General features: G+C 42.4%; 1 protein-coding gene across 6 annotated transcripts in view; it reads left to right on the forward strand.

The window, feature by feature from the left end:
* LOC126412521 (vascular endothelial growth factor receptor kdr-like) overlaps positions 1–27823 on the forward strand; it is an 864770-nt gene that overhangs the window by 296627 nt on the left and 540320 nt on the right. For 2 of the 6 annotated variants that reach the window (XM_050082154.1, XM_050082157.1), the window contains exon 1: positions 20943–21136. The exons of 1 other annotated variant lie outside the window; for it this stretch is intronic. In XM_050082154.1, coding sequence (XP_049938111.1) covers positions 21040–21136 — 97 coding nt within the window. In that variant the 5' untranslated portion in view covers positions 20943–21039. Of the gene's footprint in view, positions 1–20936; positions 21137–27823 lie in introns of those variants that run through there. 3 more of the 6 variants (XM_050082155.1, XM_050082153.1, XM_050082150.1) reach the window with 3 other exon arrangements.

Below are 27823 nucleotides of genomic sequence, written 5' to 3' on the forward strand. Positions count from 1 at the left end.
AGAAACGCTTTCCTTGCCATTGCCAGTCTACATTTTATATCTTCTCTACTTCGACCATCATCAGTTATTTTGCTCCCCAAATAGCAAAACTCCTTTACTACTTTAAGTGTCTCATTTCCTAATCTAATTCCCTCAGCATCACCCAACTTAATTCAACGACATTCCATTATCCTTGTTTTGCTTTTGTTGATGTTCATCTTATATCCTCCTTTCAAGACACTGTCCATTCCGTTCAACTGCTCTTCCAAGTCCTTTGCTGTCTCTGATAGAATTACAATGTCATTGGTGAACCTCAAAGTTTTTATTTCTTCTCCATGGGTTTTAATACCTACTCTGATTTTTTCTTCTGTTTCCTTTACTCTTTGCTCAATATACAGGTTGAATAGCATCGGAGAGAGGCTACAACCCTGTCTCACTCCCTTCCCAACCACTGCTTCCCTTTCATGCCCCTTGACTCTTATAACTGCCATCTGGTTTCTGTACAAATTGTAAATAGCCTTTCGCTCCCTGTATTTTACCCCTGCCACCTTTAGAATTTGAAAGAGAGTATTCCAGTCAACATTGTCAAAAGCTTTCTCCAAGTCTACAAATGCTAGAAATGTAGGTTTGCCTTTCCTTAATCTTTGTTCTAAGATAAGTCGTAAGGTCAGTATTGCCTCACGTGTTCCAACATTTCTATGGAATCCAAACTGATCTTCCCCGAGGTCGGCTTCTACCAGTTTTTCCATTCGTCTGTAAAGAATTCACGTTAGTATTTTGCAGCTGTGACTTGTTAAACTGATAGTTCAGTAATTTTCACATCTGTCAACACTTGCTTTCTTTGGGATTGGAATTATTACATTCTTCTTGAAGTCTGAGAGTATTTCGCCTGTTTCATACATCTTGCTCACCAGATGGTAGAGTTTTGTCAGGACTGGCTCTCCCAAGGCCGTCAGTAGTTGTAATGGAGTGTTGTCTACTCCCGGGGCCTTGTTTCGACTCAGGTCTTTCAGTGCTCTGTCAAACTCTTCACGCAGTATCGTATCTCCCATTTCATCTTCATCTACATCGTCTTCCATTTCCATAATATTGTCCTCAAGTACATCGCCCTTGTATAGACCCTCTATATACTCCTTCCACCTTTTTGCTTTCCCTTCTTAGCTTAGAACTGGGTTTCCATCTGAGCTCTTGATATTCATACAAGTGGTTCTCTTTACTCCAAAGGTCTCTTTAATTTTCCTGTAGGCAGTATCTATCTTAGCCCTAGTGAGATAAGCCTCTACATCCTTACATTTGTCCTCTAGCCATCCCTGCTTAGCCATTTTGCATTTCCTGTCGATCTCATTTTTGAGACGTCTGTATTCCTTTTTGCCTGCTTCATTTACTGCATTTTTATATTTTCTCCTTTCATCAATTAACTTCAATATTTCTTCTGTTACCCAAGGAGTTCTACTAGCCCTCGTCTTTTTATCTACTTGATCCTCTGCTGCGTTCACTACTTCATCCCTCAGAGCTACCCATTCTTTCTCTACTGTACTTCTTTTCCCCATTCCTGTCAATTGTTCCCTTATGCTCTCCCTGAAACTCTGTACAACCTCTGGTTTAGTCAGTTTATCCAGGTCCCATCTCCTGAAATTCCCACGTTTTTGCAGTTTCTTCAGTTTTAATCGACAGTTCATAACCAATAGATTGTGGTCAGAGTCCACATCTGCCCCTGGAAATGTCTTACAATTTAAAACCTGGTTCCTAAATCTCTGTCTTACCATTGTATGATCTATCTGAAACCTGTCAGTATCTCCAGGCTTCTTCCATGTATACAACCTTTTTTTATGATTCTTGAACCAAGTGTTAGCTACGATTAAGTTGTGCTCTGTGCACAATTCTACCAGGTGGCCTCCTCTTTCATTTCTTACCCCCAATCCATAGTCGCCTACTATGTTTCCTTCTCTCCCTTTTCCTACTCTCGAATTCCAGTCACCCATGACTATTAAATTTTCGTCTCCCTTCACTACTTGAATAATTTCTTTTATCGCAGCATGCATTTCTTCAATTTCATCATCATCTGCAGTGCTAATTGGCATATAAACTTGTACTACTGTAGTAGGCGTGGGCTTCGTGTCTATCTTGGCCACAATAATGCGTTCACTATGCTGTTTGTAGTAGCTTACCCGCACTCTTTTTTTTTTTATTCATTATTAAACCTACTCCTGCATTACCCCTATTTGATTTTGTGTTTATAACCCTGTATTCACCTGACCAAAAGTCTTGTTTCTCCTGCCACCGAACTTCACTAATTCCCACTATATCTAACTTCAACCTACCCATTTCCCTTTTTAAATTTTCTGATCTACCTGCCCGGTTAAGGGATCTGACATTCCATGCTCCAATCTGTAGAACGCCAATTTTCTTTTTCCTGATAGAATTTACCATTTCATTTTTCACGGAAAATATATGCTATACTGAAATTTTAAAGGCTCGCTTTCCTGTTTAATATCTTACAGCTGAATCAAGGGTCTTGGACTGACTGACAAAGTTGTGACCATTCCCTCCTCCTACCTCCATTGTCCCACTTACTTGGTTTGTGTTTGCTTCTTCCATGCCAATCAGTTTTGTTTGGCAATCAGGAGTTGAGACACTACGTAGACCACTCAAGAACTAGTAGACTAGCAAAAGTACATCGGAAGAGATACCGAAGGAATGCCTTGAACTGCTCTTTGGACCTAAAGTAAAAACAAACCCTTTAAGTTTACATATGACTATTTATTTTGGTCCTTCATAAAGATCCTAATTCACATATCATCTGCACAGACAGATCTAGTGATCGTCAACTACATCTTAATTTATGCTTTTTTGTATGTTGATTTTAATTACTTTATTGTCTGTATAATTGACTTCAGGTCATTTTCAAACTTATAGTGCCATTAAGAAAATGAAGATACTTCCCATTAAAATTTACTAATCCTTCCGTTTTTTAAATAATAGATTTGAAGACTTCCTCTAGGGCTACTGAGAATATTGTTGGTGATCTGAAATCCCCTTCTGTCATTGTATTATTATTATTATTATTATTATTATTATTATTATTATTATTGTGTGTTTCTCTTCCATATCTTTAACTGCACAAATATCTAAAAACTCATGAAATGCTCGTGCAATATTCAGTCCATTATTAATTGCTGGGCCACTTTAACCTTGCTGTATAATGAAATTAGGAGCTTCATGAAGCAAAATTTTGCTGCGTGACAACATTGTCTGTATGGTTTATAATAGTTCTTAGTATGTTTCTGACATTCATTTTTTGCGGCATAATACTCACTATGAAATACTTACAAGGGAACCTCCCATCGCACCCCCCTCAGATCTAGTTATAAGTTGGCACAGTGGATAGATCTTGAAAAACTGAACACAGATCAGTCGAGAAAACAGGAAGAATTTGTGTGGAACTATGAAAAAAAATAAGCAAAATATACAAACTGAGTAGTTCATGCGCAAGATAGGCAACATCAAGGATAGCATCAGCTTAGGAGTGCCGTGGTCCCGTGGTTAGCGTGAGCAGCTGCGGAACGAGAGGTCCTTGGTTCAAGTCTTCCCTCGAGTGAAAAGTTTAATTTATTTTCGCAAAGTTATGATCTGTCCGTTCGGTCATTGACGTCTCTGTTCACTGTAATAAGTTTAGTGTCTGTGTTTTTGCAACCGCACTACAAAACCGTGCGATTAGTAGACGAAAAGATGTGCCTCTCCAATGGGAACCGAAAACATTTGATCACAAGGTCATAGGTCAACCGATTCCTCCACAGGAAAACACATCTGATATATTCTATACGACACTGGTGACAGTATGTGCATCATATGACAGGAATATGTTGTCGACCCACCTAACTTGTACACTTGGCGAATGGGTAAAAAGATTCTTCTACCTTGCCCAATTTAGGTTTTCGTGTGGATGTGATAATCACTCCCAAAAAAGTAATAATTGTCTCAAAATAATAAATTAAAATTTTCACTCGAGGGAAGACTTGAACCAAGCACCTCTCGGTCCGTAGCTGCTCACGCTAACCACGGGACCACTGCGCTTCTGAGCCCACATTTTCCTTGATGTTGTCTATCTTCACATGGACTACTCAGTTTGTACATTTTGCTTATTTTTTTCACAGTTCCACACAGCTTCTTCCTGTTTTCTCGATTGATCTGTGTTCAGTTTTTCAAGGCCTATCCACTGTGCCAACTTATAACTAAATCTGAGGGGGGTGTGATGGGGAGGTTCCCTTGTTAGACATCTATAACAGAACAACCTAGCCACTATGTATTGAAGTGATACAAAAGAAATTGCAGCAAGTTGTGTGTAATATCGTTCATTTCTGTCAATGAAGGTGCACTCTTTCACGTAAAACCTGGCTGACAGCCAGCTGCCGCCGAGTCCTAAGTCCATGCTGATCGTTACATGGGATGGCCACACTAGTAATAATCTTAAGTCCGGCTCTATGCAAGAACTGGCAACACTGTAGGCTGTGGCAGTTCCTGGAGGAAGTCTTGTCTTCCATTCGAGCTGTTATGCTACGTCCACATGCATTGTCTAGTGATAAGCCACATGCCATTTAAATGCAATGTCTAGTGGTCAAAACCACTCAATGCTTAAATTATTATAGTGGCTTTCATCTGAATGCTGAAGCAGTGAGTGTAATGGCAGTGAAGCTACAATATATTTAACTTTCTGACACACTTTTCATGATCGTCCTATCCAAAACCCGTGCAGAATTACTCATCATGCAAAGTGACTCTCAGGACCAATTTAATTAATTAGTCTATCACTTTGATATTAATAATGTGGCGCCTTGCAGATAGAAGCAAGGGATAGGGTACCACAGATATCATTCAGACGCTGGAGCTGTAATCAGTCGTTCTTTCGCTGTGGGGACATCTTTTAACGAAATTTCAATCTACCACATGAATAGGGAGAGATTACCATCGTTATAAATTCAGCTGCATTATCGAATTTATGAAGTCATACATAGTATAAACCTGATATTTACAACTTTTCTGTGCCATTAACTTAAGAGGCGTCATATGTGGTGAGGCGTTTGGTTACTTTAAGGGAGTTTGAAAGTGTGGAGGCAACCTGTGGCGGTGGCAGATCTTAGCACTCCATCATGAACCAAAAACGATTTTAATATTCTAGTGCTGTGAAGCAGGATGTAACAGTTATTAAGGTGATTAGAAGAGATCTTTTGTACCCGATGAGAGAATAATTTGAGGAAATATAGCCTGTGCCATACTGTTAAAAGATTTTCACAACAAGTAACGATATTTTAGCGACATGAAAACGAGTGCATCCCCGATTTCTTCTGTCTTCGAAAATAACTCATGTAAATGGGAGATATCAATAGTAGGGCAAACTGGGCATCAGTGCTTTTTGCTAGTGCGGGTTGCCTACATTCAGGGTCAAGTATACATTCAGGGGCAAACCTATTGTCCTCATTTGATTAACAGGTCATTATTCTATTGTTCTGTTAAGGGGATTACGACTCCCTGGGGATAATCCTTCCTTTTGATTCACAGGTCCTTAACCTATTGTTCCACCACCCCTCCCCCTCCCCCTTCTCCCCCAACCCATCAGGAAACCTCCTGCTTCCCACTCACTGATACAGGTACACTTTCAGTCCTAAGCTATGTGAATAGCCCCCTCCCACTCTATCAATTTGATTGACTGCTTAAGTAAACCAATCAATTAATTAACCCCTCCCCCTCTGGTAATCCCCCACAAACCTCCCCTTCACTCTCCCCCTCCACTACCCGGAAATGTGTAGGATAGGAAGGATCTCATGACAAGAAATTCAACTACATAGCACAAGGTATGTTGTTTATTTATAAAGAATTCAGTTTTCAGGGGTTGAATCTCTCTTGCTCACCGTTCTTTGCTGTTTGGGAAAATACATCGAAAAGAAGTAATTAAATCGACAGCTTTTTTATTCCGATCGCGCAAGGAATACTGTGATGAAACACCCATTACACGTAATTACACCGCCAAAGATCGCTTAAACGTATCCGAAAAACTTTCTCTCGTCTCGCCACCCATGCAGGTTGCCCAGCCACCCACCCTAGGGCCCGTGTCAGATGCTGGGCTACGCCACAGTAAGCGGCAGCGCGCTAGGGCCCCCACAAGTGACATAGCTGATGTCAGGCTAATCCTCGAACTAAAGCACCCGAAAATTCCTGTCGAAACATGTGCTCTATCTCTATTTCTTCTTCTGTAATGTGCCACTGCCGAGTCAGCACGCTGTCGGTCGCAGTCGGACCGTACCCTAAACAAAGCAGCATTTACCCTGGAATACTGACACACGCGATAACTCCTTCCAAGGCAAATGGCTGATAGGTAATCGATCCATAAATACTGCAGAAAGGTAACAAATAAGTAATTTCCAGCGACGTGATCGTGATGCAGAGGATATAAGGCAGACATGGTAGCTATCTCACACAAAAAAAATTGATGATGTCGCAAAACTAGTTGCCGACTTACTCGAAAACACCTTTAAAAAAAGATCGTTGCATACAAAGAGAGAGAGAGGGAGCTGTAGTTTGCTTTGCAGATGACATAGGAACTAGCATGAGATATTTCTTTCTGCCATGTACTCTCAACTGCCCCAGCTTTCCTGTGCGCTTTTCTTGAGGTACACTTCACGAACTGCTTCAAAAGTTATTAAATCTGGTGTGGAATATCACAGCTTGAAGATGTCACAAATGGTGCTTCAGAAGAAGTGCCACCGGAAATATTAAATAAATAGTTAATAAAGCTTTTAAAAAATTCGCTTCACATAGTTTAAAGATCTTCTAAATTTCAAAAATGGATCAACACTGCACAGTAGTTTGCGAGCATAAACAGCACTGTTGTGTTTTTCATCCGAAATTTCCTTAAGTAATCCAAAACTATTACTATTTCACATCACGATTGGATCTGGTGATATATGAAATGATAGTTGGAATTTCAAATTTCGTCGTGAACTTATACCGTCACGGTTATAGAGTTCTCTCCGCTACACCAAGTCGAAGAAAGAGGGAGGAAAGCCGGCCGGTGTGGCCGAGCGGTTCTAGGCGCTTTAGTCAGGAACTGCGTGACCGCTACGGTCGCAGGTTCGAATCCTGCCTCGGGCATGGATGTGTGTGATGTCCTTAGGTTAGTTAGGTTTAAGGAGTTCTAAGTTCTAGGGTACTGATGACCTCAGATGTTAAGTTCCATAGTGCTCAGAGCCATTTGAACCATTTGAAGGGAGGAAAGGGTATACCACATGATAGTAACAACAACAACAAGTACCGCCGTGATGTATTGACAAACACCATCCATTCACGGCTAGGTGACTGGGATTGTTGAAAACACTCCCTCATCCCACATACTTTTCTTCTGGATGCCCACACACACTATGCCGCAGTACAATACCAGCACCTGAGACTGGCCGTAAACGCAGCCCATGACCGCAGCCGTGGAAGCGCGTGTCAGCCACAGAGAGGCCCACCAACCATGGACGGCCTCCACCCCAGGAGGACCTGAGTGTTAGGTGCTCGAACCCTATCAATGCTCCCAGAGCAAACACTTGTCATACTGAATCTTCTCATCTTTCCAAAGTGTATAGATGCGACACACGTGGTCCCGAAGGCGACTCACTGCAAGCTGGGTATTAGTTCACTATTCACCTGTCCAGTAGGAGGGGCGAGCCGAATTGTCCTTAGCCAGAATCTTGGTTGGACTCTATGAACTGGTGTACAAAGGGAGGCAAGCAGCAGCCCGGAAAAAAGGCATGAGCTGAGATGCTGTTTCCGGCCCGGACATGCTCGCTGCTATGCTTTCCTTGGCAATCTCCTGACTCACAAGAATGTTGGGAACAAGGCACATACTTATCAGTGTAACTACAATTAAATATTAGGATTACTGATGCAGTCTGACACTGAGTGATGTACTGAAAATGTCTCTTCTTGACAGATGTGATTCTGTAACGAATCTCAATATCTATAGCGCGCATAATTTTCAACGCAAAATCTCTGTCATAACCTTACGGCTATTGATGTGATAAATCTGTACCTCCCTCATGGTAGGACACACAGTCATTTTCTCTGAACTTACTGGAATATAAGCCACAGTAACTTTACACTGCAACATATTTACGTCAGACAAGTATTGCAGTGATCGTTTATATGTGTATAGAACCTGGAAAAACTATGCTATGCCCACACTCACACCATCTATGTGTCTTGATTCTCCTCAGTTCTAGGAAATTATTTGACAGTTAACTTCTCCAATCAGTGCTTCCGGAAGGTGCTGCACCCTGCCAATACTCTCTCAAACAAGTGTTATAAACCACTGGCGTCCGGCACGATGTGATAATTAACAGCGCATCCACAGACGAAAGTGTTGGAAAGACATCACTCATATGGTTTGGTGTACTGTAAGCAACATTACTGTCGATAGTGCAATAAGGAAAACGCGAAAATTTGCTTAGGGATGCCGATGAGGGGACGTTTTGTTACAGCTGAATTGCCCGTCCTGTTTGTATAGCAGGTCCAGTTGAATCCTTGCATTGCTGTATTGTGCAGCTGTTTACGAAATAAATCTGTCACTTCTTATATTCGGATATACTCCCCAATGCATTGAAATCACAATACACCACGTCAAATCAATCCTTCCCTTACAACTAGATAATCGTTATTTTTTTTAATGTTAATAGTAGTTTGATTGCTTCCCACAAACATCTGGTGATATGTCGGAACATAAGCCACAGCACCTGTACGTTCAAGCAGCAGCATAACATTTCTGACTATTAATTACAGGTGTATAAAAAATTATGATTATCCACACCCGCACCAGCTGGGTGTCGTTTTCACGTAGCGGGAAAAAAAAACCTCCCCTCGTCACATATATGTCGATGAATAAAGGATGTAATTACAATTTAAAGAAGCCCTAGAGTCTTTTCAGTTTATCTATTTCACCACTTCCACAAAACCTTTATGTATTTTCGGTTCAGCCAACACACTGTGGCGCCTTTTATATAGTCAGATTGCCAAGTCGGGGTTTGTATCAGTGCATTCTATGCACAGCTACCACCACCCAGATTACACAAATTCCCCCTGACAGAACTAATTGCAAGTGCAATATATATTAGAGTACGTCCATTCGGAGTTAATTGTCAGGGGCCGAGCAGATGGGTGGAGAAACAGCAAAACCGTTGTAGTCCAAGTACATTTTTAAGGTCCTGTTGCTAAGCACCGTACCTGTTTAACACTATGGAACAGAAGGATGATCATCGCGAGACAGATCTGTTGTTGCAGCTGGAAAAATTGAATTTGTTACGAAAAAACAAAAGACTGTTAGAGCGCCATGCAAAGTTTTTTTTATGTATTATAATGTGTGTGCAGAAGCTGAATTTTCAAAGAGGGATATCATATTAAGTACAAACCTCCTATAGGCTTGAATGCAAAGAATGCTTTATTCCAAGTGTACAGTCGACTTTTGTTTGTCCCTTTCAGCGCACCAGCTGTATGTAACTGAATGATCACTATGAATCCATCGTCATTCAGTTATTCAACTTCAAGTGTGTGCAAGATGTCTGTGAATAAGGTAATGCCGTAATTCTGATAGCGAATTTGAGGAGTGGTATTGAGTCTATTGGGCAATGTATGGTCATGAAATAGAGAAAGTGTATGAGGATATTGAAAGAGTAATGCAGTATGTAAAGGGGGACGAAAATCTAATAGTCATGGGCGACTGGAATGCAGTTGTAGGGGAAGGAGTAGGAGAAAAGGTTACAGGAGAATATGGGCTTGGGACAATGAATGAAAGAGGAGAAAGACTAATTGAGTTCTGTAACAAGTTTCAGCTAGTAATAGCGAATACCCTGTTCAAGAATCACAAGAGGAGGAGGTATACTTGGAAAAGGCCAGGAGATACGGGAAGATTTCAATTAATTACATCATGGTCAGACAGAGATTCCGAAATCAGATACTGGATTGTAAGGCTTACCCAGGAGCAGATATAGACTCAGATCACAATATAGTAGTGATGAAGAGTAGGCTGAAGTAAAAGACATTAGTCAGGAAGAATCAATACGCAAAGAAGTGGGATACGGAAGTACTAAGGAATGACGAGATATGTTTGAAGTTCTCTAACGCTATAGATACAGCAATAAGGAATAGCGCAGTAGGCAGTACAGTTGAAGGGGAATGGACATCTCTAAAAAGGGAAGTTGGGAAGGAAAACATAGGTACAAAGAAGGTATCTGCGAAGAAACCACGGGTAACAGAAGAAATACTTCAGTTGATTGATGAAAGGAGGAAGTACAAAAATGTTCCGGGAAAATCAGGAATACAGAAATACAAGTCGCTGAGGAATGAAATAAATGGGAAGTGCATACCCTATAAAGATATGGTGACATCGCTTCCATTATTCGACCATCATCTGTGTGAAGGGGAATGAGAAGATCTCATGGATGGGTCGAATCGTGAAGTTTGCTGCTGTTCAAGACCTGGAATTCTACTGGTGTCCTGCTCTCCATCGACTCAAGTAGAAGAAGATACGTGAAAATAGTGTTACTGTGTCTACTTATGAAAATGTAAAGTTACTTTGAAAATTAATTAGTTTTTATCTCATAATATGTAAATGATTTCTCTTCACCATAGTGATTAGCAGACATCCGGTATGTCAGTTGTGGGGCCCCAGTGCGTCGCCGCTTCTCAGGCTCCCGCAGATGTGGCGCGGCCCGGCAGACGAGGTGGGCCCTGGGGTGTGTGGCTCGGACAACCTGCACAGGTGATGAGATGTGAGAAAGTTTTTCAGTTATGTTTAAGCGATCTGTGGCGCTGCAATTACATGTGATGGGTGTTTCATGACGGTATTCCTTGCGCGATCGGAATAAAAAAGGCGCTAAATTTAATTACTTCTTTTCGATGTATTTTACAAGACCTGCGTCTTCCTAAACAGCAGAGAATTTTTTATAAATAAACAATATACCTTCTGCTACATAATTGAATTTCCTGTCATGAGATCCTTCCTCTCCAACACAGAGCCGCCAATTTCCAGGAGGAGGAGAGGGGAGGGGGGTTGTGGGGGATTACCAGAGGGGGAAGGCTTAATTAATTGGTCAACTTAATTAAGCAGTCAATCAAATTGATAGAATGAGAGGTGCTATTCCAGTACCTCAGGTCTGAAAGTATACCTGTATCAGCGAGGGGAAGGGAGGAGGTTTCCTGTGGGTTCGGGAGGAGAACGGAGAGAGGTAAGGGTGGGGGAATACTAGGTTAAGGACCTGTCACTCAAAGGGAGGGATTATCACCAGGGAATCATAAACCTCTTACCAAAACAATAGGTTAATGACCTGTCAATCAAAGGAGAACAATAAGTTTGCCCCTGAATGTACACTTGACCCTGAATGTAGGCAACACACACTAACAAAATGTGCTGATGCTCACTTTGGCCTACTACTGATATCTCCATTTTGTGTGAGAAATTCGAGGTGTATGGTCAACAACATTCCTGTCTCGGATTGGGTAAAGTGCAACTTTTGAGCTGGGGTCTATGTTATAGTGGAATTGGTTAGAACTACTGTGCACATCCAAGCTGCAGCTGTTTGTCTCACAGTGCACTGTGGTCAGTGGCGTAAGTGGTCACAAGGCATTAGCTTGGCCTATAATGTGCAGTTGCTTACAAAGAATGCGCTGACCTGTGTGCTCTTGCTCATGGCAGCAGAGGCTGGTGAAGTGACTAGTGTGCTGAGTGAGTGGCGACAGAGGTGGACATGTATGTTGCATGAGAAGATTCGATATGACAAGTGTTTGCACTGGAACATTATTTCCCCTCCCAATATAAACTGATCGGTTGACAGCTTGATGACAGTCTCTCCGACCTCTGAGTGTTCAGTACAGTGGACGTGTGGATGCCAGGAGTCATTGTGCAGCAGCTGGCATTGCCAGCGCAGGTGCCTGGCTGGCACAGATGGGGCTAGCTGGTAGTCAGCGGATAGTGCATGGTTTGCCATCACAATTTTCTGTGAACGGTAGGATTTTCTTAACCAGATATGTTTAGCAGAAACGTTGTGGTGGAGGATGGTGTCTGTGTTGTCACATTCAATGCATACTAGATCTTGGACATATTTATCGCTATGATCTATTTGTGGTGGAAATTTGATTACTTAATTTGCATAAGGATTGTGTGTGATACTCAAACACTGAAAATATATTCTGTTACCAAGAAGGATCATTTAAGGTGGAGTTGAGTGTTTTAATTGATCTATTTGAATCCAGGAAATTGTTAAGCAATTAATTTGATAGGGTAGTGCGAATGTACTATTTCACTCTATTTTTAATATCGAAATTAGGTCATCTTTCCCTTTGCCCCAGCACTAGGCGGTAGGGACACATTATTCTAACGGAAGATGAAAACCTCTATCTGCGTGTTTGTAGACATTGATTCACACACAGAAACAGGAAGTAGTGTCAGACACAGGAAGCGAGTCTGAAATTTATCGATCAACGGAATGCCTCCACTTAATGCTTTGTTTGCGGTTGCAGAACCAAATGAGGTTCAAAACTGGTTCAAATGGCTCTAAGCACTATGGGACTTAATATCTGAGGTCATCAGTCCCCTAGACTTAGGACTACTTAAACCTAACTAACCCAAGGACACCACACACATCCACGCCCGAGGCAGGATTCGAACCTGTGACTGTAGCAGCAGCGCGTTTCTGGACTGAAGCGCCTAGAATCGCTCGGTCACAGCGGCCGGCACCAAATGAGGCTGACATCTGGGACATGGTCGGCGGTATTTAGTATCGTGATCTATAATTAGGACCTTGGGCGGTTTTTGATCTACATAAGGTGGCGGTGCTGGACAACAGACACATGGGCAGGAGACCCCAATCAATGGCCCTCAATACCGCACTTGATTCCACTCCTCAGTGCGTACAGTTATTATGTCATGGGAATGGGTGGTGGAGGGTGCAGACGTGAGAGCTATGCAAGTGGGGGAGCACTATCTTCCATAAACTTATTAAATAAAGAATATGCATCAGTATATTATTGACAATGATTTAAACTTGGTGTCATGAGATTCCTCCTCTCTAGCATAGACTGAGTCCTTTTCCCACCAATTTCCAGATGAGGTAGGGTAGGGGGAAAGGGGTATTTGAGGGGAGGACTGGGGGATTTCCCAGAGGAGGAAGGTGTAATTAATTTATCGTTTTAATTAATTATCACTTAATTTGATATCCAAAGTGTGTATGTATCAACGAGAGGGAGGGTGGAGGGGTGGAAGGGGTAGGAGGAGGAGAGAAAAGGATGGGTGGTTTCTCAGAAGGACAGTTTATTTCCTGGGGGTCATAAATCAGTTCTCAGGGGAACAGCAGAACAGGTTAAGGTCATAAATCAATTGAGTTTGTCCTTGAATGTATGCTTCCCCTGAATGTACACAACCTACACTAAGAACCCACCCCAAAACCCTGCTGCCCTACTTCTCCTCACCCCCATACCGACCAGCTCTATTCCTTCTCTGAGAATCCTATTTCTTGTTCTGCTCCTTCTTGTGGACTTGTGACCAGGATGTACTCACATGCTATGGTAAATACAGAGACATATCAGGTATACACCAAATACAAAAAAACGTTGAGACTAGCGCCAAACATGCACCAGACTAATACTACACTCTCCATTGATTATTCCTGCTCTATTCCTTCTCTGAGAATCCTATTTCTTGTACTGCTCCTTCTTGTGACCAGGATGTACTCACATGCTATGGCAAATACAGAGACATATCAGGTATACACCAAATACAAAAAAACGTCGAGACTAGCGCCAAACATGCACCAGACTAAAACTACACTCTCCATTGATTATTCCTTGAATTGGCAAGTATTTCTTTGACCTACTGGCAACAACCTCACCTTTCACTGCTCGTTCCTCCACAACAACCATCCCTTACCTGATAACCAGTGCAAAGCTGACCACTTTGCAGCCTATCTCTCCAGCATCTTGTCCATCCCTTTGACCGTCATTTTATTGTTCCCTATTCCCTACCATTCATGAATCATGAATACAGCAGTTCCGCCCCTGGCTTCCAGCTTCCAGTACTTGGACAAGTTACTACAAACATAAATAAATACACCAGTTGGGTTGGGTTGTTTTGGGGAAGAAGACCAGACAGCGGGGTCATCGGTCTCATTGGATTAGGGAAGGACGGGGAAGGAAGTCAGCTGTGCCCTTTGAAAAGAATCATCCCGGCACTGGCCTGGAGCGATTTAGGGAAATCACAGAAAACCTAAATCAGGATAGCCGGACGCGTGATTGAACCATCGTCCTCCCGAATGCGAGTCCAGTGTCTAACCACTGCGCAATACGCCAGTCATTGGTGTATTTATTTCTGTTTGTACAACAAGTACTCCACAAAAACCCAACATTTCCCCCAGGAATGACTGCATCAACTATCGACACCTCAAAGAATGCCCTCTCTCCTTTTTAGTCACCCTTGCAGCCCTTTACACCACTATACTCTCCACAGGTTACTATCCTCAACTTTGGAAAAGCTCGAAAATTCTACTTTTCCTCAAATCACACAAACCCCCTACTTATACCTCCTCCTACCGCCCCATCTGCCTCACCTCAGTACTTAGCAAGGTCTCTCAATCCACCCTCTCTTGATGCATCCACGAACACCCTTCCCACTGACTAATGTGGCTACTTCTGTATGTTTATGACACCACTTTCCTCGTCCCTTATCTCAGACACCAGAAATCTCATCAGTCCCTCTGAATCCGCCTCAGTCAGTTTAATCAATGGTTCTGCAAGATCAACCCCTCCAAAATCCAGGCAATAACTGTGAGATGAATCACCCGCACCATCCGTCTCCATGACATTTACCTTGTCATTTACTATCCTCTACGTAGGACTAACCATCGATTGGCATCTAACATGGAAGTGTCACCTAGTAACCATCTAACGGAAAGTCCACAATGGACTGAAACTACCAAAACTACGAATTGAATGACAGAGTTCTGTAAGTCACTCCAAATCCTCGAATGTCATGCACTCCACCTCACTTTCTGCTTCTGTTTACCTTCCCCCCACGTGGAGCCTCTGTCATCTCATGAAATTTGCACCCCTTCTCCCCTGCATCGAACATCTTAGCATCTCCTACACTGTCCACAAACTAGATCTGAATAACTCCATTGTCTCCCTTGTGATCACCAACCCTAGTATGTTGCCACTCCTTTACAAACACATCCCATCGTCCCTACATCTCCACACACTTCTGATGCTATCGCAATACAAGTTCAACCAACTCTCACTTCCAGACAAAGAAATCCGCTCTGTCATTTATCCTTCTTATCAGCTTTAACTGTTCGCCATCTATCCCAGTCTACACTACTGGCGGTTAAAAATGCCACACCGCGAAATGACCTGCTACAGACGCGAAATTTAACCGACAGGAAGAAGATGCTGTCATATACAAATTATTAGCTTTTCAGAGCATTCACACAAGGTTGGCGCCGGTGGCGACACCTACAACGTGCTGACACGAGGAAAGTTTCCAACCGATTTCTCATACACAAACAGCAGTTGACTGGCGTTGCCTGGTGAAACGTTGTTGTGATGTCTCTTGTAAGGAGGAGAAATGCGTACCATCACGTTTCGGACTTTGATAAACGTCGGATTGTAGCCTATCGCGATTGCGGTTTATTGTATCGCGACATTGCTACTCGCGTTGGTCGAGATGGAATGACTGTTACCAAAATATGGAATCGGTGGGTTCAGGAGGGTAATACGGAACGCTGTGCTGGATTCCAATGGCCTCGTATCACAAGCAGTCGAGATGACAGGCATCTTATCCGCATGGCTCTAACGGATCGTGCAGCCACGTCTCGATCCCTGAGTCAACAGATGGGGGCGTTTGCAGGACAATAACCATTTGCACGAACAGTTCGACGACGTTTGCAGCAACTTGGACTATCAGCTCGGAGACCATGGCTGCGGTTACCCTTGACGCTGCATCACAGACAGGAGCGCCTGCGATGGTGAATTCAACGACGAACCTGGGTGCAAGAATGACAAAACGTCATTTTTTCGGATGAATCCAGGTTCTGTTTACAGCATCATGATGGTCGCATCCGTGTTTGGCGACATCGCGGTGAACGCACACTGGAAGCGTGTATTCGTCATCGCCGTACTGGCGTATCACCCGGCGTGATGGTATGGGGTGCCATTGGTTACATGTCTCTCACCTCTTGTTTGCATTGACGGCACTTTGAACAGTGGGTGTTACATTTCAGATGTGTTACGACTCGTGGCTCTACCCTTCATTCGATCCCTTCGAAACTCTACATTTCAGCAGGATAATGCATGACCGCAAGTTGCAGGTCCTGTACGGGACTTTCTGGATACAGAAAATGTTCGACTGCTGCCCTGGCCAGCATATTCTCCAGATCTCTCACCAATTGAAAACGTCTGGTCAATGGTGGCCGAGCAACTGGCTCGTCACAATACGCCGGACACTACTCTTGATGAACTGTGGCATCGTGTTGAAGCTGCATGGGCAGCTGTACCTGACACGCCATCCAAGTTCTGTTTGACTCAATGCCCAGGTGTATCAAGGCCGTTATTACGGCCAGAAGTGGTTGTTCTGGGTACTCATTTCTCAGGATCTATGCACCCAAATTGCGTGAAAATGTAATCACATGTCAGTTCTAGTATAATATATTTGTCCAATGAATACCCGTTTATCATCTGCATTTCTTCTTGGTGTAGCTATTTTAATGGCCAGTAGTGTACATTAGGGCTCTTGTCTCATTTTCCCTCTCCATCCATGCCCATCCTTTCTCTCATGTTACCACTACACTGGACGCAAACACAAAACTGACACCTCGTACTCTGTCTACCACACCTTCCGTCGTAGAAATAGCCCAACTATTGCCAAGATTTTTCGAATATGCCAGTTCTCAATTATTCGAAACGTATTACAGCATTGCTATCGAAATTGCAACGAAGCAGTTAAACAAAGTCAGGAATTACTTAAGAGACTGAGAGCAGCCACCTACTTTTCAGGACAACAACAATTATCGTTTCAAGGACATAGGGAAAAACGCGACTCCAACAGTTGAGGCAATTATGTGTAGTTAATTCATCTGTTGGCTGAAGTTGATGACCATGAAGATAGAGAACCAGCTGTTTATAGCCTCTGTGTTCACAGAATTATGGCCTCCCATTCAAAAATTTTTACTAAAAGCTACATGATGTTATGCGCTACGAAATAAAAAAATCAGATGAAAAAATCGACATTTTTTGTAGTTTTCTCAGATATCGCAGATCTTTCGCAGTTAACAACTGCATTCAGGTATGCAGAGTGACCAGAAGCAATCTGAAAAATTTGTAAGGATGTTCAAGGGTAAGTTGTGGCGAAAAAAATTCGGTAAGTTGCGCCGTTTGTGAGTTAATTTTCATTGAAGTTAGCCAATAAGACAGTTGCGCGCGCAAATTCAAGGGCGGAGGTACGAAAGAGTGACAAAATTGTGGAAATTTTTATTGGATCTTCATTTACTACTTGGTACTGAAATTTCAGTTCCCGAATATTACGTTCCAATTCCACTGTCAAGCGATAACAAACAAAAGCGTGCTCGGGGCCACGTCCCTTTGCTGTTCTCTATTTCCTTCTGTTATTTATTCCTGCGGTGTTTTCTTCCAGTTTTATGCAGTCACATTCTGGGGAATATCGCGGCGTTTAGTATATCCAGAACTACAAAATTGTATGCGTGGAAAAATTCAAAATCCTAATTTCTCTGACAGGAAAACCATGTCTCAAAACAACATTTGTTTTCACAGCTACTGATAAAGTTGCAGCGTATGGTGCTTGTATAGTTTTTAGCTGTGCTATTCTTGGCAGACTACGACCTCTACAGAGGCTAGGATTTGATCCAAGAACTTCCACACTGCCTACATTGAAGGAAATCGATAACAGGAGGATTATGTGATCGGAGGCTTTCCCGGCGTATGTGTTGTTTGCAGAGCTCTCGGGTGTCCAGCCGGATGCGATAGTTGAAGTCCCACAATATTTCGACGAATAACCTTACCGCCATCATCAGAACCACCTGATGGTGGGGGAAAGGTTATTCGTCGAAATATTGTGGGACTTCGACGATCGCATCCTGCTGGACACCCGGGAGCCCTGGAAACGACAGGAGAATTGATGCAGCTGACATTATTGTTACTCAGTTTGAAAATCAGGTTAACCTAAGAGTACAAACAAAGAAAAGACTGCTTGTGGATGAATAGGCACTGTCAAATATTTGGTTCAGGTTCCTGTAACCCAAACTTTGGCAACTTTATGTACCTTTCCTCACAAACGACTGACATTATAGTACTTACATTTGGCATGCGATTAGTCAATTCTAGAGTGAAACACTCTGTGAAACGAATTTTCATTTACTAGAATTCTAAGACATTTATGTAAGAGAAAAGTCCTAAGATTTGTTTTTTTTTCACAGAAATTTGGAGAGCTGTAAAACTCTAGCAAAAGAAGATATCAATATTCTGTTCCACAGATATCTATAGCAATGGTATATCAAACTTTGTACGAAAATATATTAATTTCGTTCTGACAGACTTTTCAAAAACGGGACATTTGTTGAAAAAAATTCAGTTGTTTATATTTAAAACGTATAACTTCAATAAGCATGTAGACGTATGTGTGTATTTATATAACACGCCTTAACAACCCTGCCAAATTTAGTTACACTGTCTCGAAAACTTTGGATTTTATAAGGTTTTTTTCTTTTTTTTCAAAGTATTGCAACTTCGCGTATGTCCTGCATCGTCGTCCTCCAGGCACAGTGAGTGTCAGTTGTTGTCATAGTGTAGACGATAGTGCACAGAATGCGCAGCCTTTGGCTCGAGTTCGATCCTTACTATTGTCCCACGTCCAATCTCCGTGTCGCTCTCTCGTTCGATATTAAGAAACCACACGATGAACACATTTGGCGAAATAGTCTCTGGCAGGCCACTTGAATTTGTACCATTCTTTGTCCATTCCTCGAAAAGAACAAACCTACAATAGTGAAGAAGACTTTTCGAAAACTCGCACCAACAAGATGGCGTTATTCATGTCGCTTGGTGCAAACTGTAGCAGACCATAGGGTTGAACCTGAAGATTTATGCGAGTACATTTTGGAGGATCCACAAAATTGGGACACAACTGCTGTTAATGAGGCACGTGGGTTTCTCATGACGTGACGAGATTTTCAGTTTAACTTCCTTTACCGTCTGTTTGTAGAACTGATTTCACTGACAGGCGTTACATTTAACATTGTGCATTCGAAATCTTAAAATGTTATAATTTTCAGCAAATAAATGGAAGACTTCAAAGAAAAGCTGTGCACTAAGAGATACAATGGCTTTGAGAAAATATGATACAAGGCAGGACGCATATGTGATAATCCAAGGAAAACTGCACAGAAACACCTGTAAAGAATGAATACATACTGTAATCATTCAGTTAAACGTCAGATTTGATCCGCTGCCTGACTTAAAGTTTATTGAAGCGTTTGACTGCTAGAAGTTCTCAAGCTTCGCCGATGTGTTTCCCCAGGAGGGGTTTGAAAAATTAATGACAATGTTTGGGAAGTTTCTTGATACTGTTAGGTATTTCAAGAACTGCAGAGTGGAGCTCCACTACAGGTAAAACCATGGTGAGTGAACAGTGTCACATGTACATAAAACTGATATGTTAAATGTTGCATGACTTACGAAGATTTTCAGGGTATGATTGACTGTAATGATTTACCAAGTGGGTAACAAATGAGGCTTTCGCATTCTGAATAAAATAATGCTGGGTGTTAGGCTGTGTCATTATAAGATACCAAAACAACTAAAATGAAGTTTGGATATTTTTAGTGTTTTGCAATGATGTATGTGGCCTAACACCCAAAATAATTTTATTCAGCTTGACATGGCCGTGTAAGGCCAAGAACTCTTATTTCAATCTCTGTTCACATATTAGAATGGGGCAACGGCCTTGCCGCAGTGGTTACACCGTGCTAACCTCTTTATCTCAGAGAAGCACTTGCAACCTACGTCCTAAATTATTTGCTTGACGTATTCCAATCTCTGTCTTCCTCTACAGTTTTTGCCCTCTACAGCTCCCGTGAGATCATCGAAGTTAAGCGCTGTCGGGTGTGGTCGGCACTTGGATGGGTGACCATCCAGGCCGCCATGAGCTGTTGCCATTTTTCGTGGTGCACTAAGCCTCGTGATGCCAATTGAGGAGCTACTTGAATAGTAGCGGCTTTGGTCAAGAATAGCATCATTACGACCGAGAGAGCAGTGTGCTGACCTCACACCCCTCCTATCCGCATCCTCCTGGAGGATGACACGACGTTCGGATGGTCCCGATGGGCCACTTGTGGCCTGTAGACGGAGTGGTTCACATACTAGAATAATAGGTAAAGACATCATCAGCATTTAATACGCTTGAAAACAAGTTGGTAATATTCAGATGGGACAAGGCAGAAAACTAAGTGAGAATTAAATGACTAATAAACGAAATAAATTATATTAAACTGACGGTCATGAACGATTATGATACTAAATTATGGTGGACAGATCTGTCGTGAAAATATACAACACACCTCCCTAGTTCGCAGGAGGAGCGAAACTAGAGAATTGTACTGAATTATGATCGCGATCTTTTATTTATTAGTTGCTGTTATTACGTATGAATGCACACTAATAGATACTGCAGTACAGTTTTGTAGTTATTTTTATAATTAAAATCGACAGTACACTATAAACGCTAAGACACGACATGGGAGAGTACCAACAGAAGTCGACAGATCGAACAGAGCCCGAGATATTACGAGCTGTGAGGATAGTTGTCACTATCTAGAGTCACTGAACTCGTAGATAACAGAAATTACGGGTAGCATCGCTTCCCACCGAAACTCTTTGGCGCAGAGTGGTGGGGACACTTAAAAGACCGAATGAGACGTAAGCATGCACTCCACGGGGAAATTTGAATAGGAGTGGTCGCTGTGACCAGCCTGTGAAATGGCCTTGTCAAAGCTCTTGCTGGCTGCCGTCGTAGTGACTGTTATCGCTATAGTCACATGTGTCGCTGCTGCTACCACCATACCTAACGTCACAGGTATTGTTAATTCATGTTATTGTAAACAACACACATTTTTAATGAACGCAAGTGTGCTGCAAAGCAAAGTCGTTCATTCTTACAAATCTAGTCGAATCTTTCCAATCGTGATTATATTTCTGTGTATGTATATACCTTACGAGCAGCTCGTTTATTTTGACACGTACTGGTACATAATGTATCAGAGATTTTCTTTACATTGAAGATGGAATTTTGCTCTCTCTAAATCTAATTCAGCTTCTCCAAGATTATGCAGTTCATTTAAAAGTTTGCAAGGTATCTGTTCCATGACATGTTCAGTCAGTGTTATCGTTTACTGGAGGAGTCCTGAGATAACTATACTGATTTTGTGTAAACTTCTTAATATCGTTACCATCATGATCATTTACGTTTCTTTTCTATAATATTATTACTTTTGGAGCATGTCAACAGCATAGATTTTTTGCTTAACGATTTATGTTTGTCGTCATTAAAAAGCACATATTGTTACGAATCATATTAATAACTTCTCATGTTAATTTTTGTGAGCAAAAGAAGACCTGGGTGACAATCTGAGCAGTTCTCTTAGGTTGTTCGCAGATGATGCTGTAATTTACCGTCTAGTAAGGTCATCCGAAGACCAGTATCAGTTGCAAAGCGATTTAGAAAAGATTGCTGTATGGTGTGGCAGGTGGCAGTTAATGCTATATAATGAAAAATGTGAGGTGATCCACATGAGTTCCAAAAGAAATCCGTTGGAATTCGATTACTCGATAAATAGTACAATTCTCAAGGCTGTCAATTCAACTAAGTACCCGGGTGTTAAAATTACGAACAACTTCAGTTGGAAAGACCATATAGATAATATTGTGGGGAAGGTGAGCCAAAGGTTGCGTTTCATTGGCAGGACACTTAGAAGATGCAACAAGTCCACTAAAGAGACAGCTTACACTACACTCGTTCGTCCTCTGTTAGAATATTGCTGTGCGGTGTGGGATCCTTACCAGGTGGGATTGACGGAAGACATCGAAAGGGTGCAAAAAAAGGGCAGCTCGTTTTGTATTATCACTTAATAGGGGAGAGAGTGTGGCAGATATTATACGCGAGTTGGGATGGAAGTCATTAAAGCAAAGACGTTTTTCGTCGCAGCGAGGTCTATTTACGAAATTTCAGTCACCAACTTTCTCTTCCGAATGCGAAAATATTTTGTTGAGCCCAACCTACATAGGTAGGAATGATCATCAAAATAAAATAAGAGAAATTAGAGCTCGAACAGAAAGGTTTAGGTGTTCGTTTTTCCCGCGTGCTGTTCGGGAGTGGAGTGGTAGAGAGATAGTATGATTGTGGTTCGATGAACCGTCTGCCAAGCACGTAAATGTGAATTTAGAGTAATCATGTAGATGTAGACAGAACTCATGTAGCAGATTTTTTGTTGATAGTTCAGGAATAGCGCTTAGCCCTGGAGCGGTGGCGCGGAGCACTTCATACACATATAAAGGATAGCGATCTTCATGTTACCAAAGTAAACATGAATGAGCAAAATCACAGTTTTGTCTTAGTTTAAACAGCGATAAAAAAAAACTTACACTATACGAGCTAAATAAACAACCATAAAATAAACTTTCATTGTATCACTCTGTTCATTACCGTTCAGCACCACCTTAGAGCTTTTCTTTCGAAAAATTAGTGGAGTTCTGGAAACTATTCTAATTACTCAAGCTAATCTTTCTTACGATCAATCCGAGTTTGTCCTGGTTTCCGATTGGAGTTTCCACCGCCACCTTGAAAAAATCTCGAAATTTTTCATACTTTTTTCGGTTTTCCTCCAATTTCTCAGAAACTAAGTTTTTAATTCAGAAGTAAGCCCATACATAAAATGTAGATCATTACATTCTAAATCGGTTAAGCAGCAATACGTTTCAATTCTCTGAAGGGATACGGTAGAAGTACTATGTCAAAACAAGGTAATCTTTCCAAGTTTTACCGAAAACACCCTTTCGTCTCCACAGTATCTAAGACGCGGTCTCATTTCAGCCGTAATTTCATGCAGTAAAAGTTGCAGACCATAGAACATGGTTTTCAGAAAGTCCAATGGAAAGAAAAAAAATCTGTACTTTTTACAATGTACACTCCCGAAGAGCTGCCGCGTCCGGTATAATGAGCCGCATCTAATAGTGTAGGTGAGCCGAGCCGTTGGTCATCCAGCCACGGCGCTCCTTCGTTTTAAACGTGTATTTTTGCATTATAAAAATATTATGGATTAGTATGTAGAGGGTTTAGCTTACAAAAGCGTAAAGGGTCTAAAAGTTCTAATGTGCAAGCCGTAAAATATACCACTTTTGGCTCAAATTGAAAAAAAAAAACTTTTTTATTCTATACCAGTCCATACTTACAAAAAAAGACCTACAGTATAATGTATATTCCATCAATATTGTAGCACTCTTCGCCATGTAGAACTATCCTGGACTTACCACAGGGACGTGGTTGCATGTTGAACCTCACCCGTCCCAACTGGCAAGCCATGAGAACATATTCAATTGATTCAAAGCTTTTTGCTTAGATGATATAAGTAATGTGAAATTATAATCGCATTTCCCATATATTCACAATTTTATTTCGTTTGCATATTCGTTGGAGGAAATGCACAAAGTCGTAACAGGCGGAAAACAGTCGTGACGAGAGTTTTTAGCTTCTCACCTGGCCCCATATAAATTTCTGAGATCTTTTTGACGAGCGTGTTTGTTGCAGTGTCCGTCTTTCTTGCTGCTCCATAAAACACCAGTTCCAAATAGCGTGACTGTCACCTACTTTGACAGTAGGAGTTTTTTGACTTTGATGTGACGTAGCAATGGAATGAATGTTACTTCAAAATGCTGCTTCGCGCTGACAGGACCAAATTGTGCTGAATTTCTTTGGGGCAGGTCGTTCTTAAGCTAGAAAAAATGCAATACCGAGTTAAGTACTGCCTGACGTTTAGGTTAATAGCAGTTCAGATTTTGAAGATCTTATAAATCACGTAACATTGACCAGTAAGGTTCCTTCACACAAACAGTCTGAAGTAGTCAGAAAATTTTTCGCACCCACAGCAGTTATCATGTTTCATGAATCTCGTTTTCTGAATAATCTACAAACCAGCTGTTGGAAGAAATGACGATTTGTTTCATTTAAACTACAGTGCCACTGTTTCTACATGGTCCAGTCACATTAACGTGACCACCCTTCGAAAGCCTGGATAACCACCTTTTGCAGCACGGACAGTTACGGGACGTGCAGGGAGTGATTCAGTGAGGTACTGGACGGTACCGATAGGGATGGAAAATGGAAATGAGCGTTTGGCGTCATCGGCCGGGAGGTCCCTTACGGGGGCAGGTCCGACCGCCTTGGTGCAGGTCTTATTACATTTGATGCCACATTGAGCCAGATGGGGATGAAATGATAATGAAGACAACACAACACCCAGTCCCTGAGCGGAGAAAATCCCCGACCCAGCTGGGAATCGAACCCGAGCCCCTTAGGACAGCAGTCCGTCACGCTGACCATTCAGCTATCGGGGCGGACACTGATAGGGACGTGGAGTCACGTCGACTCCAGTGTCGTGGGCAGCTACCCTAGGTTTCTCGGTTGAAGATCCATGGCATGAACAGCACACAGGTTCTTGACTAGGTTTAAATTCTGAGAGTTTGGTGCCCATGGAAGTACGGTAAACTCATACGTTGCATTGCCCTGGTCATAGATGCCCTCGTGCGAGTGAAAACAAATTGCATGAATGGGTAGATGTGGTGTTCAAGGATATATGCATACTTGTGTTGATTCATTGTCCCTTCCAATCGTTCAGAGAATGCCACGAAATATCATAACGTTCCCTCCTGGTTGCAGGGTGTTTGCTTTCAGATGTTTCACGCCGTACACTGCAATGGTCATCTGTCCGATGGAGCATAAAACGTAATTTATTTGTAATGGGCAACTATCGCCACTCAGCCGGCCGGTGAAGCCGAGCGGTTCTAGGCGCTACAGTCTGGAACCGCACGACCGCTACGGTCGCAGGTTCGAATCCTGCCTCGGGCATGGATGTGTGTGATGTCCTTAGGCTAGTTAGGTTTAAGTAGTTCTAAGTTCTAGGGGACTGATAACCTCAGATGTTAAGTCCCATAGTGCTCAGTCATTTGAACCATTTTTTTTATCGCCACTCAGTGGACGACCAGTTTCAGTTCAAAAATGGTTCAAATGGGACTTAACATCTGAGGTCATCAGTCCTGTAGGACTACTTAAATCTAACGAACGTAAGGACATCACACACATCCATGCTCGAGGCAGGATTCGAACCTGCGACCGTAGCGATAGCGCGGCTCCAGACTGAAGCACCTAGAACCGCTCGGCCACACTGGCCGGCCCAGTTGCAGTATTGGCGTGCAAGTTCCAGTCTTCGTCACCGATGAACACCAATCAACGTGGGTGCATGCACCAGGCGCATGCTGCGGAGACTCTCACGAAGCAGTGTTCGCTTAACGGCCTTTGAGGAGACACTGTTGGTGGGCCCTTGGTTCACCTGGCCGATCAATTTCTCAGTTGCGCGCCTATTCGCTCGTACACATTTTCGCAGCCGTGGTTACCCCTGTCTGCTGTTTTCCTATAAGACATTCCTAACTGTCTGTTTCGCATGGACTGTTTCATAAAACTGTTCCTGCATTTCCTCGGAGTGTATTTGTGTTCACCTAACTGTTTTGTTTGTCGTCTCTCGGTCGTCAGAATTGCCGCATGTGTTTCGGGCCTGGCTCACTGCCGAAGTAAGTCCGTCGTCTGTGCGGCTGGTTTCTCAGATTTGAAACTAGCTGATTGTCAGACTGCCGCGATGTTTCATAGAACCGCCGTGCTTTTGTGCCATAAATATTTTCTTTCTAAGTGATTGATTACTGCAGAAAAATATTTAGTAAGGTATTCTTCTACTTTTGCGTGTGCCTTTGTCCTGCATCGACACAGCGTCGAACGGTCATTAACGGCCTTTACACGATTAATTTAAAGGGTGGCGGGTGCCCTCCCTTTCACCAACCCGTTCACGCGTGTGGGGAGCTCTACTAACACAGGCACTACTATGCATAACATAGATGGTCTGACAAAATCTGAGGTACAGGGCAAAATTTATTGAGTTAGGAGCACATATTCAACTGAATTACGAAGAGTACAAGCAAGTGTAATTCTAGCTGTGGTAATGCGCTCGTCCACAGGACTAAAATCCCATCGTTCGAGTTGGCCAACTCTTTGTTAAGGAATATTGTTGACAGGAGGGAAGGCTATACAAATTCCAGAAGCTGCATTCTTTATTCATATATTTAAAACGTCGCTGCAGTGCTCCCCATTCACACACGTTAGAATATTGAAATATTGCCACTGTATAGATCTATCTTCAAGAGAGTAATTTGCAAACCATTCTCTTCTTAATGCGGCCTGCTTCGAATAATCACTGTTGCTAATGTTAATAATTATTACTGTTAATGTTAATAATTATTGTGTTAATGAAAAAGCGTCATCGCCTGCTGAAACCGTGTCTTATAGCATGCTGAGTGTTCTCGATTGTAATGCTCGCAATATGGTACGTAATTTCAGTTCTGGTGACAGTGCTTCATGCATTACAGTACCTTTATTCCTTACCATATAATTAACTCTATTTAGAAGAAACGTGAACGGTTCTAGTGATATTCTAAGATTATTAAAAGAACTTCTTGGATCTTCCGTTGTAAATTATTTCAGCAAGGATGTTGAGCAACCGAGTTGAGGTCTTTTCTTCATCCAATCACGAATCGAAACACGTTTCTTATTTTTTTCCTTATGTAGCGATTCCACTCAACAAGGTTTAACTCCATCACAACTCGTGTGATGTGCAGGTGCCAAAACTTTCATTTCAGGCACGACTCACGGACCCACAAAACGGCGAAACTGAAGTGTATACTGGTGTCGCCGTGTCTACAGTCATATATGAAACCACTTACGTGCAACTCATGCCACGTAACGAGTGGCGCAACCCAATGTCGTATTCTAAACTAGGCTTTACATTCTTGTTAATTGTAATTGCAACTGCACCCGCTGTTTGACGCGGGTCCCTTCTTGCTTGTTGCATAAATGTAGCTGACGTCTTTTGCTGTATTTGCCGTGGTTGACCACCTCCTCTCTTACTCTTATGGAAGAGTAAGACGGTGTGGCGACCTCTTCTGAATAGCACATTGCAAGGCATCCCAGATATGCTGAATAATGTTCATGTCTGGAGAGTTTAGCGGCCAGCGAAAGTGTTTAAACTCAGAAGATTGTTCCTGGAGCCACTCTGTAGCAATTCTGGACGTGCGGGGTGTCACATTCTCCAGCTAGAATTGCCCCAGTCCGTCGGAATGCACAATGGACATGAATGGATGCAGGTGATCAGACAGGATGTTCACGTAGGCGTCACCTGTCAGTCGTATCTAGATGTATCAGGGCCCCCATATCACTCCAACTGCACACGCCCCACACAATCACAGAGCCTCCACCAGCTTGAACAGTCCCCTGCTGACATGCAGCGTCCGTGAATTCATGAGGTTGTCTCCGTACCCGTGCACATCCATCCGCTCGATACATTTCGAAACGAGACTCGTCCGATCAGGCAACATGTTTCCAGTCCAGTCATCAACAGTCCATTGTCGGTGTTGACGACCCCAGGGGAGGCGTAAAAGCTTCATGTCG

This window comes from Schistocerca serialis, chromosome 7 (genome assembly GCF_023864345.2).
Source record: "Schistocerca serialis cubense isolate TAMUIC-IGC-003099 chromosome 7, iqSchSeri2.2, whole genome shotgun sequence".
NCBI classification, from domain to species: Eukaryota; Metazoa; Arthropoda; class Insecta; order Orthoptera; family Acrididae; genus Schistocerca; species Schistocerca serialis.